This window comes from Microtus oregoni, unplaced genomic scaffold (genome assembly GCF_018167655.1).
Source record: "Microtus oregoni isolate MIOR12 unplaced genomic scaffold, Mior012 000000F_ref0000247, whole genome shotgun sequence".
Taxonomy (NCBI): domain Eukaryota; kingdom Metazoa; phylum Chordata; class Mammalia; order Rodentia; family Cricetidae; genus Microtus; species Microtus oregoni.
In genome coordinates this window covers 7,996,128-8,011,652 of record NW_024543059.1, presented here as the reverse complement: position 1 = coordinate 8,011,652, position 15,525 = coordinate 7,996,128, and the positions used below count along the sequence as shown (strand labels likewise).

Here is a 15,525-nt window from a genome sequence, read left to right as displayed (position 1 = left end):
AGATAAATGAAATAAATAAATATAGGTGCACACAGGATGTATACATAAGCAATGCAATTAAATAATGTATTAAACAAATAAAAAAGTTGTTTATATATGAATGTGGGTTCATAAAATATTCACGCACCTATGTACATATGTATTATATGCAAAATATGCATACAAATTCATTGTGATACTTCTTATTAATTTTGGTGCTTATTAATAAATTTTTCTACTGAATAAAAACAGAAAAATAAAAATTATAAAGTGAAAAAGATTAAGGCAAGAACACTTTCAGTTCTTCAAAGACTTGAAAATTTAATCTTCCAATTTCCCTTTAGTTCAGGTGAAATCAAATTGGCTGGGGGCCACAGTGGCAAATGTTGTATAAAAGGTTGCAGGCATCTCCTCAAAAGATTTACGTAAACACTGGCCACATATAAAGTGACATAAACTGATTGGCTATACTGGCTTTATGAAGACAGTATTTTAGTTGCCACAGTTGAATATTTAGACACTTCAGGCTTTTACTCATCACCATATAAGATCTTGAGGTATTGGCTACGTTTTAGAAAAGAAACTATATCATATCAATAAACGGGAATTCTGCCATTCTCTTATGACCTTGAACACATTTTTAACCTCTGTAAACCTTAGTTTCCTAGTGACTGTAAGCGAAGGACAGTATTGGAACCTTGCTATCACTTTGGGACTTGGGTACATGACTTTCGGATTAGTTGTCTGAGCATTGTATAGCTGTAATTTGCTGTTTAGTTGTGCATTCTGCATATAGCATGACTTAATTTAGCCAATGTGCAGCAAATAAAAGACTGGGTGTCATTTCTGGTGAGAAATATCAATTTCCGATGAAGATTTACAAACGCAAGCATAGAAAGACAAAGTCTTGGTCAATGTGATGGTTATTTTTATGTATCAGTCTGCTGAGTTTAAGGATAGCCACAATGCTGGTAAAACACTGGTCCTGGATGTATCCTCGAGGGTGTTTCTCAAAGCATAAGCATGTGCATTAGTGGACTGGATAAAGAAAATTGCCCTCACAACAGAACTAGATAGTATCTAATATATAAAGAGTGCAGATAGACAAAGAAGGTAGCAGAGAGAATCCCCTTTCTTATAGAACAGTAAAGAAGATGGATATTTTATTGCCTGAGCAGAGTACCCACAGAGCCTCAGCAATAGCTTCTTAAACTTGCTTTTCTTTTCCCACTTATTGTGTGAGACACTGACCCTAAATTCAGATATAATTATACATCTGACTTTACTGGCTTTCCAGATCTTGGCCTCCGTACACACCAGCATCATTTCATATGAAATGTTCCCTTATACTTCACTGTGCATTGATTCCTCCTCTCTGGAGAATACATAGTAAGACGATCAGGATCCATAGTTAAGGGCTACAGTGGGAACAAGACAGAAACTTGTGATGTGCTAGGACATTAAGGTTGTAGTGGTTATTCTGATAGGTTAATGTCTTTGCAGAATTTCACCTTCAACACGGCGCATCTATCTATCACACTCCAGGTTCCAGAGGGAAACAGAGCAAACGGAACACAGACATCATTATTATCCCACAGAAGCAGATATGATAGGAACGCAGGGCAAGTAGGAAGTCTGGGGATGATAATGAGGGCAGACAAGCTCACAATGGTGGAATGTGGACTTTTCAAAAGAGATCTACAAGCTGGGTTTTGAACACTGTGTTGAAGCTGTTTAGGTTAAAAAAAAATAATGGTGTGAGGAGCAATTTGAAGGTCAACAAAACTGATTGACAATCTGAAATGGAAGATGTCCTACTCTTCATCATGACCTTGTGGGCATTCTTTAAGTAGAATTTCTGTAGACCAAACATTTAAACTTTAGACTCTGAAAATTTTACATGGAAATTCCAATGCCTAAGAAATAACTTCAAAATGCATCTATACATTAATTTTCTCCAGTGGATAATTTAAGAGATTAAAAAACATCAAGCTCATCAAAGTAAATGATAAACTATAAGCAGTTAAACCTAAAAATTCTAGAAGTCTCTAATATAAAATAGTGTTTGGTTTTTCTACTATACATCTCTGTATGAGAAGGCTCTATATTCAGATACTAGAGTGTTTTCTTCTTGTATATCCCCTCTTCTTCTTTTTTTTCCCAATCAAGCAGGTGTTCATTCTGCAGATGGGGTAGGAAGAGGTAGCACTCACAACTCAGTAGCAGAACACCAACCCTGTAGGATAATTTAAAAGATCTGCAGAGAAGCAGGGTGAGGGGGAGTCCTCTGCAAAGATGAAAAGACTCTGTGAAGGAGGCATTCATGGTTTACCAAATGGGTGGTGGGAATTGTGGGGAGAGATTCCCATAAAATGAAATTGGATAGGAAAAAAACAATTTTCAGTAATGAATATTTTGAGGTATATCTAAAATGTTAGGGTCCTAAGCAAATTCCTTAGGGTTTTATAATCACCTACATCATTTAGAGTTTGTTTTTTTTGAAGGCTAGCACAAGGTTCACTTCAAACAGCAAAACACAATAATGAGTATTGATTATTTTCTGTAACAAAAATTCAGGCAAAGGTTTCAGTGCTGGTTTGCTCACGGTCACAGGATGCAAACAAGGTCGTTTTCTCTTCCATTTATTTACTCAGTCATCTGAAAATTCTGGGTTCCTTTGGAAGCAGGGAACCTCTCTAGTAAAGTGTCTTCCAGATGTTTTCCCCAATAGAAGCTTCCTTGTTTTCTGGAGGGATATAGGCTTTCATATCAGAATTCTAAGAACTGTGTACCTTCCTTCATACGATACTGGAAGATGTGCATACCTCCTCCCCTAAGACAGAATCCAGGAATATACTGATGTATTTGTAGGAGAATAACAAAGACTCACTCCTGGACTTCACAATCCTTAGGGTTAATGAAAGCAAGTAGGTCACGTGGGGAAGGCAGACGTCTGTAACAGACTCTAAGGACAGTTAAAAACACGGTGAGAAGAAACCAACATGTAGACAAGCCACGCATGTCAGTTTGGTGGGAAGCACTACAGTACAAACTGGCAGGCTTATTGGGTCAACTCTGAGAAAGGGGTGGAATGTCACGACCATTTCTCCTGAGGAGTAATGACCAAGCAATATGCAGATTTCCTACTCACTGAATAATACCATAAAGCTGTGGGATGATTGTGGATATGTCAGAATAGTTAGGAAGGAAAGTGCTAAGAATTACAGGTTTTATTTCCACTAGCCTGCTAGTTGTGGCAGGCACTAAAAAGGGTAGTCTTTCTGCTAGCCTGACAGATGAGCTTGAGCAAATTATAGCCATGTCAATTTGGCTTTGCAAGGGACTAAATCCCGGACTTCCATCATTTCTCAAGACCTCAGGTTTAGTAAGCCAGGTGTCACTGCTGGGCATCTCTCCAGTCAGCTCCCTGGACCTTTTCTCTTTCCAAGATTCTCAAGTTCCAGTACTTATGGCCTGGTCCCAAATGCTCAGAGCACTCACAGTCCAGTCTCCCCAACCATCTGTACTTTACTGAGACCAGTCATGGAGATAGATTACCCTCTGATTACAGGACCCATTTTGGTCATGATGGAGACCCATCCTTTCTACACAAGTCTTTTGTTATTTATGCTTTTCATAGTATCTCTAACACTCATGTTGAAATTTAATTGGCATTGTTCCAGCATTGAGAATTGAAGCTTTTAAGCACTGGCAGATTATAGGGCATTGTCCTCATGAGTAGATTCACATCAATATCCCAGGAGTGGAGTAGTTACTTAAGAAGTAGATGGAGGCCATGTTTACTTGCCCTTCTGCCATATTAAGAAGCAGCCCTTAGACTCTTGGCAGATACTAACACTTTCCACACCCCAGAACTAAATCAAGTGAACTTGGTTTCTTCACACAGTTCTCAATCTCTGGTATTCTGTTAGTATGAACAGCAAACAGTCTAAGACAATTTTCCAAATAGAGATATGTTTTTTCCTAAAAGTTGTTTATTTTGGAAATATCATTATACAGTGTTGGATAAATTGGTGACAGTCAAGAACCAAATGAAAGAAAGATGTCCAAGACACTCAAAAAAGAAAAAAAAAACTATTGGTCAGTTTAAATGAGGCAAGGGTGCCTAGGCTAAGGACAATGAACTAATGAACAGTGTTAGTTAATATTCTGGTGATGGGATTTTAAGTCTGGAAAAGGAAGGTAACTCAGCTGGAACCTTCTAGAAGAAAGAAGAATGGACATGGTTGACATCAGCAGCTGAGTTTTTGCTTAATGCACTCTATGCTAATCCATCTAAATATGCCCTTTGAGGTGTATTTACTAGGTAATCCGGATACTGAGCCTGACTCTCTCATATATAGAAAAGTTAGATTAATGACTCTGCAAATGCCTGGAAACTTTATTCCTAACAATTTCGCCCTTGACATCCGAGTCCTATGGTTAATACTGTGAAAGTCTTTAAAAGTCTTAAATCGGAGGATTTTGGATAATAGAGACCTAAATACATAGACCTGTCACTTGCTTGACATTTAAAAATTGCTCCTGTTACTGGGAGAAAGAAAATACTAACATGATGCTTTAATGGAGGAGTACTAATTGCCTATAGCCTGCCAAAGATATTTTACTGCAAAACTTGCTTTGCCATTTCTTCTCAGTAATAAGAAGTATGATTAGTATTTAGAAAACAGTGAGGATCTGTCAGGATTTGGGTCACCATAATACAACACTGGAGTCAACTAACTTAAAAAGAGAAAAGTCCTATTTAACTTATAGTTTCTGAGGTTCAGAAATTGAGATTGAACAAAGTAGGTGTGTGACCGCTGATGAGAGCTGTACACAGTGGTACTTGATGGTGGGAGCAATGGAGACGAAATGATCCCATCTCTTGAACAGAAAGAGAACAGGAATAGGTTCCCTCCTTTTATAATAGCCCTCCAGGGACTGCGGTGAGAACAACCAATTATTACTTGTGAACTACCTTCAGAGAACACACTGTTGTGACCTAAGCTATTTCGATTGGGATCCACGTCCTTAAACGGTTCTACCACTTTCCCATGGTGTCACCTGGATGAGTAAGCATTTCACATCTGGACATTTGGCTGGTGCCCAAGGTTCAAATCATACCTGGCTGTGGGAGTATAAGCTGAGGACATGGCCCATTGTATAAGTTAAGTGTAGTAATATGTAGGGTACAACTTTAGTGTACATCATTGTGTAAGTTATAAATAAATAGTTTGAACTAGTCTGGCTATAAGATTCAAGGAAAGAATTCTGGATGAGGGGTAGGATTGGGTTGAACCTGTAGAATGACTGACTCCTCATGGGAATTGACTGCTTTGAGGCTCTCTTGAATCTTCTTTCTCTTAATCTCACTGCAGGAAGCTTTGATTGTCATGAGGAGATATATAGTTTTTTGAAGGAAAGAGGTCCTCCAAGGGAAATCCTACACCAAAACCAGAAATAACGACCATTGAAATAAACCATTTTACAAAGACACCAGGATTCAAAACAAACAGCATAGCCCACTAGAGTCCCAAGCTACTACAAATTGAAAATCAGAGTATAACTGCTTATCCACTTGGAACTCTGGTCGTATTATTCATCATAAAGAAAAAGAGATGTTAACAATGCTAGATTAGCCTATTAGTTAAGAATGCAAACTCAGTCTTCAATTGTATTCATGAAGGGAACACAGACTGTATTGATGGTTAGATGTTTACAGCACAAGGAAGAATGTTATCATTCACCACAAATATAGATGTAAACACAAATAGACACAAAGCAAACACAGACACAATGTAAATACAAATAGACACAATGTAAATACAAATAGACACATTGTAAACACAAATAGACACAGTGTAAACACAAACAGACACATTGTAAATGCAACTAGACACAATGTAAACGCAAATAGACACAACAGAGGGGGGATGGAGAGTGTGGGAGGAAAGTGAAAGAGTTTGCTATTTGATCTAGCTGTACATTATGTCCAAAGTTATGTCAACAGTGGTCTATATCAGACATGCAGAGCCTACAAAAGTGTGTCTGTGTGTACCTGATAAAAACAGACAACAGCATCTTGGAGGTTCTAGAAACTCTTTAAAATAACACACACGTGTGTGCACGCACACACACACATATGTGCACATATCAGTAAACCATCTGCAGTGAAGAAGCATGAGGTCTTAATAGGTTGACTTATTTGCCTGAGGTCACACAGGAAGTGGGTGACCTTGGATTCATAAGGAATTCCGAACTGTCCTTCCTCACAATGCTTTTAGAGGCTTGCTTTTAGTCCTTAAATCATGTGATGCCATCCAAAGCTAATAAACTAATCAAAATTCACTTTTCTTTATGTCTAAATAAATATTTATATTTGAGTGATATATATTCATATAACAGCTACATATATACATATATATATACACTACATACACACACACAAATACACATATATCCTGTTTCAAGCATACTGAAAAGATACACCATAATTAGACATACAATGGAATTTGTTTGAAGAAATCATCTATTACCCAAAGTTACTTAACTCATTGTGAATGAGGTTTTGCAATAGTTGATTATATATTATTGAAAGCCCACCAACCATCTATTTGGACTCTGATTATCATTCCTGTTACTATTAACTGAAAAGAGCTAAACAGTCCTAGAAAAAACAAGGTGTTCAGAAACACGATTCTCCACATTACTTGAAGGATTGGATACTTAATTCTGAGTTTAGGAATTTTCACAATGATCAATATCAAACAATGTGGCCTAAGTGAATCAGACATTTAATTACTTTCTAATTAATTTGACACCTGGAGCAAGCTGGACAAGCCATTGGACACCTTTAATGGTAACCTATTATTTCACAAGCACTACTTTCAAAATTCCCATGTGGCTCACTCTTATCCAAAACATACTTAATTTGTGAGACTTTTTTGAGACTGAATAAGTCTGTCATTTACCTTATAAATTTATTTATGGATAAATAACAAGCGAAGAAGTCATAGATTTATACTTTAAGAAAAGGCTCTAATAATTGGTTATCTTACTGGTTGTAGAGGAATATGCCTACCTTGTTAGGGAGAATAGAGGGGAGTTATACGTCCCAGACATGGATTTCTCATCTTTTTTCAATCACTGTCACACATGTTGGTTAAGGTCTCTCGGGCATGGTGAATCTATTATACGCACAAGTGAACTAGCTTCTTATGGTGTAAATCATACCAGGAATACACAGTCTGTTAGCCTCATAAACAGAATACTGACAAATCTACTCAGTTGACAGGTAACCCTGGGTGTCAGCAAGGCTTGAGAGATAACAGGTGCACCTGACTAAGTGTCTGTAACAAGAATCTGTTCCATTTATTATACTGTAAGCATCTTTGACTCTTCTCCCCCAACCTAAAATATAGTAGAGATCAATTAGATAACTTCTAATACATTTTAAGCTACCTACTCTTTCTTCACTATTGACCACATTTATCCATAGTTACGTCCTAATGGGCCCACCTGCATCCTCCCCTCAGTCTGACCCCATGAGGATCCAGCCCTACAGCCAAAACAATGCTTTCATAGATACGACTATGCTGCTCTCGTGACTAAACCTCTTCATAGGTTTTCCATTGCCTTCAGGCCGACATTAACTAGCTTGTAGAGTTATCCAAGCTTATCCAAGGCACTCACGTTCACTGCTTGTTCTGCCTCTCTTTCCTGGTCCTCTGGTTCCTGCTTCACAGCTTGAAAAACTACACTTGTCCTAAGTAACCTGAGCAATACTTTTCCAGAGACCTTTGAGCAGTTGGATGGCAGTCCTGTGTGAGAGGCTGCTTTCTCTTTCTGCCTCCTGCTGTGTGCTTGCATTCTTCTCATCGCCCAGGAGTTTGCTCAAGTGTGATGTGTCACAGAAGGGCTCTCTTGTGGGCCAGATCTCTATAACACTATGTTCTTCTTCACAGTTACTATTTATTTCTCCAATACCATGCGATGTATGAAGTATAGACTGTGTCTGGTACTCACATTTAGTAAATGACAATCTGATGCATGAGAGATCTTCCTAGGGTTTAGTATGTTTAGCACATGGTCAATGCATTGAGCAACTTGGCAGCAGAAAATGAGCTATCGATTTGTCTTCAAATTGTCCAATGTTTTTGCCTTTTCCGTGACATGGTATCTAAAAACACCATAATAAAGTACTGTCCATGGGAAAATGCCTAGGGCATTGGGAGAGACAGATACTAGTCACTTTTTCATCAGGTCGAGATTGATGTTTGTGAAGAGGGACACTAATCAGGAGGGATAGGCAAGCAAAGCTCATTGAAAGAGATGGTACTTGAGCTACCTTTTAAGGTAGGCTAACTTGGTGTGGTGGAGCTGATCATAACCCACTCCTTTAGAAAATGTGACTTTCCCTAAGATTTTCAGAGCTTGTTTGATCTCCGAGTCTCATACTCTTAGCAAGTAAAAGTGAGGTCTTTAGACATACTTATTGAAAATATTATTTAATGTGGCCAATTTAGCATATAATTAATGTTATAGAGATTAGATGGAAATGTATGCATGGTAAATTCATGCGCAAGGTTCGTGGCTGTTATACCTTTGGAATCTAACTAACAACAGAAACAGTAAAGAAAAGGCATGTTATTGGATTTCTTGGTGTCTTATCAATCTCTTATAAATTGTATATTAAGAATCACAGGCTGGCCAGTTCAGGTACTCTTTTCACAATTGCTTAGGGTCATAGCTGGGACCATCCTTGTGGATTTCTGGGAATTTCTCTAGTGCCAGGTTTCTTGCTAGGCCCATAATGGATCCCTCAATCAAATTATCTTGTTCCTTGCTCTCCCTCCCTGGATGACTGTCTTAAATGTCATCATAGAGCCTTCATCCAGTGGCCGATGGAGGCAAATGAGGAGATCCACAGCAGAATACTGGGTTGAGCTCCCAAAGTCAGGTCAAAGAGAGGGAGGAGTGATAATATAAGCAAAGGGGTCAAAACCATGAAGGGAATACCTACTGAAACACCTTCCCTGAGCTAATGGGAGAGCACCAGTTTTGGCCTGACAGTGGGAGAACCAGCATAGGACAAAACCAGACCCTCATAATGTGGGTGATGGTGTGTGTCTGGGAAGACTGTGTGGCCACTGGCAGGGAGACCAGGATTTATTCCTACTGCTTGTACTGGCTTTTATGCAACGCATTCTCTTTGGAGGGATACCTTGCTTAGTCTAGATAAAGTGGGGGAGGGCCTTGATCGTGCCTTAAAACAATGCACTAGACTTTGTTGACTTCCCATGGGATTCCTTACCCTCTCTGAGGAGTAGACCAGATGGGGGAAGATGGAGGGAGTGGGAAGAGGGGAGGGAGTGGGAACTGTATTGGTATGTAAAAATGAGAAAAGCTAGTTTTTATAAATAGATAAATAAACGTATATCAGGCTAATTGTCTGCTTTCTTTCTCCATATTAACATACGTGTTATGTATGTAGAGGACCAAGGTTGCTTTCTCAAATGATCCTTCATCATTTTTACCATATTCATTGAGGAAATATCTCTCAGTCCCTGAGGGACAGGGCTCACTGATGTGTCTAGTCTTGCCAGCAAGCTTGCTCTGGGATCTCCCAACTGTCTTGTAAGGTTGTCAATACAGGCAGGCTACCATGTTCACTGGCATTTAAATTGCTTCTGGGGATCTGAAGTCTTGCACCCATGTTTCTCTTGCAAGCATTTAGTCATCAAAATGTCTGTCTTGTCCTGGGAGGCTATTAAAAGTCAGGGTTCTCAACAATCCTGATATATTTGTGAGAAGTGATGTATCAACCAAATCAAATATTAAGACTAAACATGCATGACATTATAAACCTTTATATTAACGGATTCATTTTCCAAGGGTAATCTGAGATCGGTACAAACCGCTTATGTTCATTCCCTAATATGAAAACTGAAATCCAATGAGGGTACACAAGGAGTTCAAGGTCATTTGAACAGCTGCTATGGGAGCCAGGGTTTTAACACTGAATTCAAGCCAGCCTCCATGCATCTCCTCCACTGTCCTCCCAGGAGCAGAGTGAGGCAAAAGCCACCCACATACTTTTTCTTAGTATGCACTACACAGTCAGATTATTGTAGAAAAATCAAATACAGAAGTGACTGAGTATGTACAAATAGCATATACTCTGGAAGAAATAGGCATTAACAAAGTGAACACACTTCAGAAGTTAGTAAGTATAATTAAAAAGCAATAAAACTGTGGGGTGGGGGTAAAGCATGTTGAAATTTAGTATTAATTTAGACAGGAACAATTTTCCATATGAGAGTATAGTGAGAAAATTATATATATACATATATATATAATAGGTACAATATATTATATATAATAACACATAATATATTATGTAATAATATTATATAGAGAGATCATATATACATATAAAATCTTCTTATGGCAATCTTATATGGAAATATGATTCCAATCTCATATGGAAATATACATACATATATATATATATATATATATATATATATATATATATGAAGATTTTCAAGCAAAAAAAGAAACAGCCACAATCAAGCCCGTGAGGTGAGAATAGCATGGACTTTTTGAGGAATCCCAAGACTGTCAGTGCAGATCTAGCAATATATGTGAAGACAGATGAGGGGGAAAGCATCCTATGAAGCCTTGAAGATGACGATGATGATGGTGATGATGATGATGGGTGAATTCCCAGCCCGTGGAAGGTTTCGATAATAAATTGGTGCAGCCTGACTTACAGATTGAAAACTACTACCCTGGCTATTTGGAGAAGAGTCAGACAGGCTACTAGAGTGGTCCAGGCGTGGATGAACTTGCTTTGAGCGAAGATTCTACAGAAAGCGTAGTAAAAACAGTTTGACTTTGAAATATATATATATATATATATTTAATGGAAGTACGTGCACTCCTGTTCATGAATCCCAAGGAAAAGAAATAAATGAGACTTTGAAGATAATTTTGGCTGGATAATAAGGAACCATTTAGCTTAGATAAGGACTGTTAGATGAGAAACAGTTTGGGGCCCAAGGGAGGGAGCCAAGGGGAAAGCACCCCTTGGTATTTAAGCAAATGCATGAGATGGAAAGTTAGTTGTAGACAATGAGCTGAGGGAAAGGGCCATCTTCAGATTCAGAAGATGAAGTCATAGGGGAGTGTAAGCCTTGCATCTCGATGAGATAGGGCACTCTAGGAAGGAGAGCTGGCAAAGAGGTGTTTCCATCTGGTATCTGGAATCATCCAGCATTTAGAGGAACAATATAGCAAGAACACAGCAAATAGCAATGGGCAACCAGCAAAGAAAAGAGAGCACAGAAAAATGTTTGCTCTAGAAGTTAAACAATCAATCAAACAAACAAACAAACATTATCTTTGATGAACTAGTGACAGCTATACCAAATGTTCCTGAGAAATCAGTTAGGACTGAGAACTGATGCTCAAATTGGGCAACATTTTTTACTATCATAAATTTGACAGGGCAGTTATCACTTGAAAGTGAAGGTGAGGGAGAGGACTTTAAGGATACGAAGATCTCAAAGATGATGTGAAAATTGTTGTCTTAGAGACAGAGGAAGGGGAATTTTCTGGTGAAACGTTAAAAATTATCAGGAGTATTTGAGAGTCATGAGTCAATGGTTAAGAACTGGGAGAGCACTGCGTGAGTGCCTCTCTGGCCAGGCCCAGCAGCTCAGGTGCTTATGTGGAATAAACAAGAAGGGTTTAACCACTCGGTAATAGGACTGAGATTTTGAATCAGCTAAGTGAGGAAAGTAAGTGAAGATTATATGAGATGGAAGATTAGAATGCTGGACCAGGTCAGACTTCATATGTAAGGAGGGAAGGGAGGACATAAAGATGAAGATGAGTGGAGGTCCATGAAGTCAGCAACTCAAGTCCTAACGGAGATTATGACAGTTTGGGAGGGAAACTGTGAAAAGGATAACATGTGGCACAGAGGATTTGAAAGGTGTACTGTTAGTGGAAATGACAAGGCTCAGTGTGTGATTGGAAATCCAAGAACAGGGAGACAGGGAGAAGGTGGAACATGCTTAGGGTTAGTGTAAATACGAGACTCCAAACTAGAACCCACAATCATATGACTCCAAGTGAATGCTTTCTCTCTCAACTCGACGTTTGCCTTTAATTACACGCTGAGCAATAGCTAAGTGGAAAAAAAGTGCTCTCTTAAAGTTGAGTGTATACTGTGTTGGGGAAGGGAGAAGAATCAGACACATAGTGGGGCCTGCTGAGCTGCACAGGCCCTGGGTTTAGATGGGCTGCCCACTTTATCTTGTGCTGAACCTGTGTAGGAGAAGAGAGAAGAATCAGACACAGAGTGGGGCCTGCTGAGCTGCACAGGCCCTGGGTTTAGATGGGCTGCCCACTTTATCTTGTGCTGAATCTCACTAATGACATTTCCAGCCTCGGAGAGGGGGGTAGCGATTTACAAACATGCGTAGTTTTTCTTTCTTTCTCTCGTTTGAGTTAATATCCCCTAATATCACTTTCTCTATTTAGAATGCCAATAAAATTTTATCCAAGTCCATAATAGATGTGTTAAAGTCTCCATCTGCAGAGTAATCAGCTTCCCACATAAATTTCTTTAAGACGACTCATGCTCAATAAAAATTAGAATAAAATGAGAAATCTGTTGACTCATGAAAGTGAAGAGCAAGAAATTAAAGAGGAAGTATAAATGAATAAAGGTCTATAGTATTAACTCACACTTGAATGATAGCTCATAGAATAATAATTTTGTTTTCATTTTATACAAAATTATTTAAATAATCATATAATTTATTTTATTGTATTATAAAATCATTAAATATTTAGAAGATATTTAGAAGATATGCAAAAAAAAACAACAAATATCTACCCCAAATCCTTAATAAGATGCTAGCACTTTAACAGATTATGTCCTTCCAGGTGTCACAGATGTAGTCATATATGTATCTTTGGTGTATTTATTTTCATATATATTATAAAGTATTGTTGGAATTCGATACCATCATTTTTTCCATAGATTTTCAGTACAGGAACGAATAGACAGAAAGTGAAAGAATGACAGATCCAAGTAGGGGTGTGAGCTTCTCAAATGAGACTCACGTGTCACTATGCTTACAAACCATTTGAAGGATTTTGGTGAGTTCTTCAGCTATTATTATTAAAAGCTAAGAATAAATATAAATGAGATCACAGGATGATCCCCAAGGTGCACCTAACACTGATCCAGTGGATGATGTAAAATCTTACGTCACAGGGATGCAGCAAACAAAAGTTAATAGGCTTGTTTGAGACGCCTATAAGATGTCTTCCAGCGGTACAAAGTCCTAACCAAAGTCATACCCATTGGGGGCCTTAAGTCTAGTACATTGCTATTGTCATGCAGAATATCTATATAAGAAAGGACAACTTGGATAGAGGAGAGGAATCAAGAACACAGTGAGACCGGTTTAGCTGCACAGGTTCTGGGTTTAGAAGGGTCGCCATTTACATTGTGCGTTGTACCTCATAAACCATACTGCCACCACACACCTGCCATTCCTGCACGTGCCTTTTATGTTTGTGCATTGGATGCTTTTGCCAAAATGAAAACGACATTACAAAAATAGTCAGCAATGATTCCACCCCTTAGAGTGGGGTGATTTGATTTTGTATCCATACAAAACATATGCTTTGAGTTTATAAACAATAAGTCATCTAAGGGCGATTCTCCAATGACAAAGGAAATTGCTTGTTCTCTCAGCAACCCTCACAACCAGTAGTGTTAATTATGATAGAGTCCTTGATTCTCAAGTGATGAGAAGACTCAGCCATACCATGTGTGTCCCCCACCCTTTCTGGATGTTGTTTTATTTTTTTCCTCCCCTTTTTTTCAAAGAAATGAATATTTAAAAGCTTTTCTACTTTTACTAGAACTTGGAGATTGGAAGAGTTTTGTTCAATTCGATTCAGCCTATGTTTAATTATGTTTTAAACTTACTGTAAACAATTTAAAATTGATTTACATAACTGATATGCTTTGTATCCTTGCGATGACATAGTCTTCTAAAATGATATCGAAATATAACTTAGTATTTCATTGTATTTAATTTTATAAGATGAATATTATATGAGTATATAAGGAAGTAGTAAACATATTTTTGAGCCTTTACTGTTATAAACAGTACAAATTCGAGCAGTCTTTGTGAAATTTGCCCAACTTTTAAAATGTAATTGTGTCTCTAAAACTATGCTTTTTTCCCCAAGGTTTTTGATCTCTGTTTCCAAATTAGCTCATTTTCAGGGCTACTCATTGTCAACAGATAGTAAGACACCTTGGAAATACTTGCAATTAGATACGAAACTGCTCATGTTCCTTATCTTCATTTCCAAATGAGGGTAAGTAAGCTGTTTTATGTATGCTCACCTTTTGGAATGATGGCTAGCCTGTTAATGCTACCTGACATTGCTTTTTATAGACTGTCTTTGACATTTCATTGGCTGTTTTGTAAAAGACCTAAATATACTGAGTGGCACGGTTTCCTGTATTTGCCGGAAGTCGTTGCCAAGGTCCTTCTAGCTTATTTTCAGAGCGCTGCAGGGTTGATGTGTCTGCCTTTGGGGATAGGCTTTAAGCTTATCACTCTTTTCGTGGTTGAAATAGAAGGTGTGTGGCAGTTGTGGGTCAGATTATAGCATCAATATCACGTGGTGGAGAACATCCTATCACCTGTCTTAGAAACATACAGCCACATCATTATCAGCAGAGTATCCAGAATAAAGGAATGCACAGTTCCAGGGCCACTTCTGCCTCCGCCATTTGTTTCCCCAATCCTTGAAAACATGATCTGCTAAGAGAACATTCTGGTTATTTGGTCTTCTACCTCAGTGCTCTCTACCGTAAGCATTTCACTAACACGCTCCTGTAAATCTTGTAGGTAACTTTAAGCTAAGAAATACAATTTTGTAATTTCACAAGATTACAAATTAGGACCTGGAAGACAGAAAACCAACGTAAAGATTTTAAAGTTTTTCTTACCCTCTCCAATGTAATTTCTTCGAATTCATATTCAATTTCTGTTCCATTGACCTATTAATAGGAAGAAAAAAAGGAAAGAGAATTACTAATGTGCTTTGAGTATGAGATTATACATTTAGAAACTGCTGGGGGAACTCCAGGTGTGACAGGCATATACCTGTCATTAGAAAATATTTCCTTCACATTGGGCTTTGAATTATGTTTTTCCGTAAATGAAATGAGACACGACAAAAATAATTAATGATGATTCCATCGCTTAGGATGTTTTTTTTTTAATGTGTGGGGACAGTACAAAATATGCATTATGAGTTTGTAAACAAATCATCAAAGAGCGATGATATATAACTACAAAGGAAAAGTTTACTAATAACTCTTTAGACCTCATGCATATAATCTAAAGTGTGATGCCTAAAATGGCAGTAAAACTCCATGGGATGCCCCCCTACTCCTCTGCTTCCTCCTTCTCTTCTTGCCCCTCCTCTTTCTCC

General features: G+C 38.1%; 1 protein-coding gene across 23 annotated transcripts in view; it reads right to left on the bottom strand.

Moving 5' to 3' along the window:
- The window catches only part of Dlg2 (discs large MAGUK scaffold protein 2), a 1,645,338-nt gene that overhangs the window by 510,444 nt on the left and 1,119,369 nt on the right, over nt 1-15,525 (bottom strand). For all 23 annotated transcript variants that reach the window (XM_041643707.1, XM_041642302.1, XM_041642110.1 and 20 more), the window contains one exon: nt 15,038-15,088. In XM_041643707.1, coding sequence (XP_041499641.1) covers nt 15,038-15,088 — 51 coding nt within the window. The remainder of the gene's footprint in view (nt 1-15,037; nt 15,089-15,525) is intronic.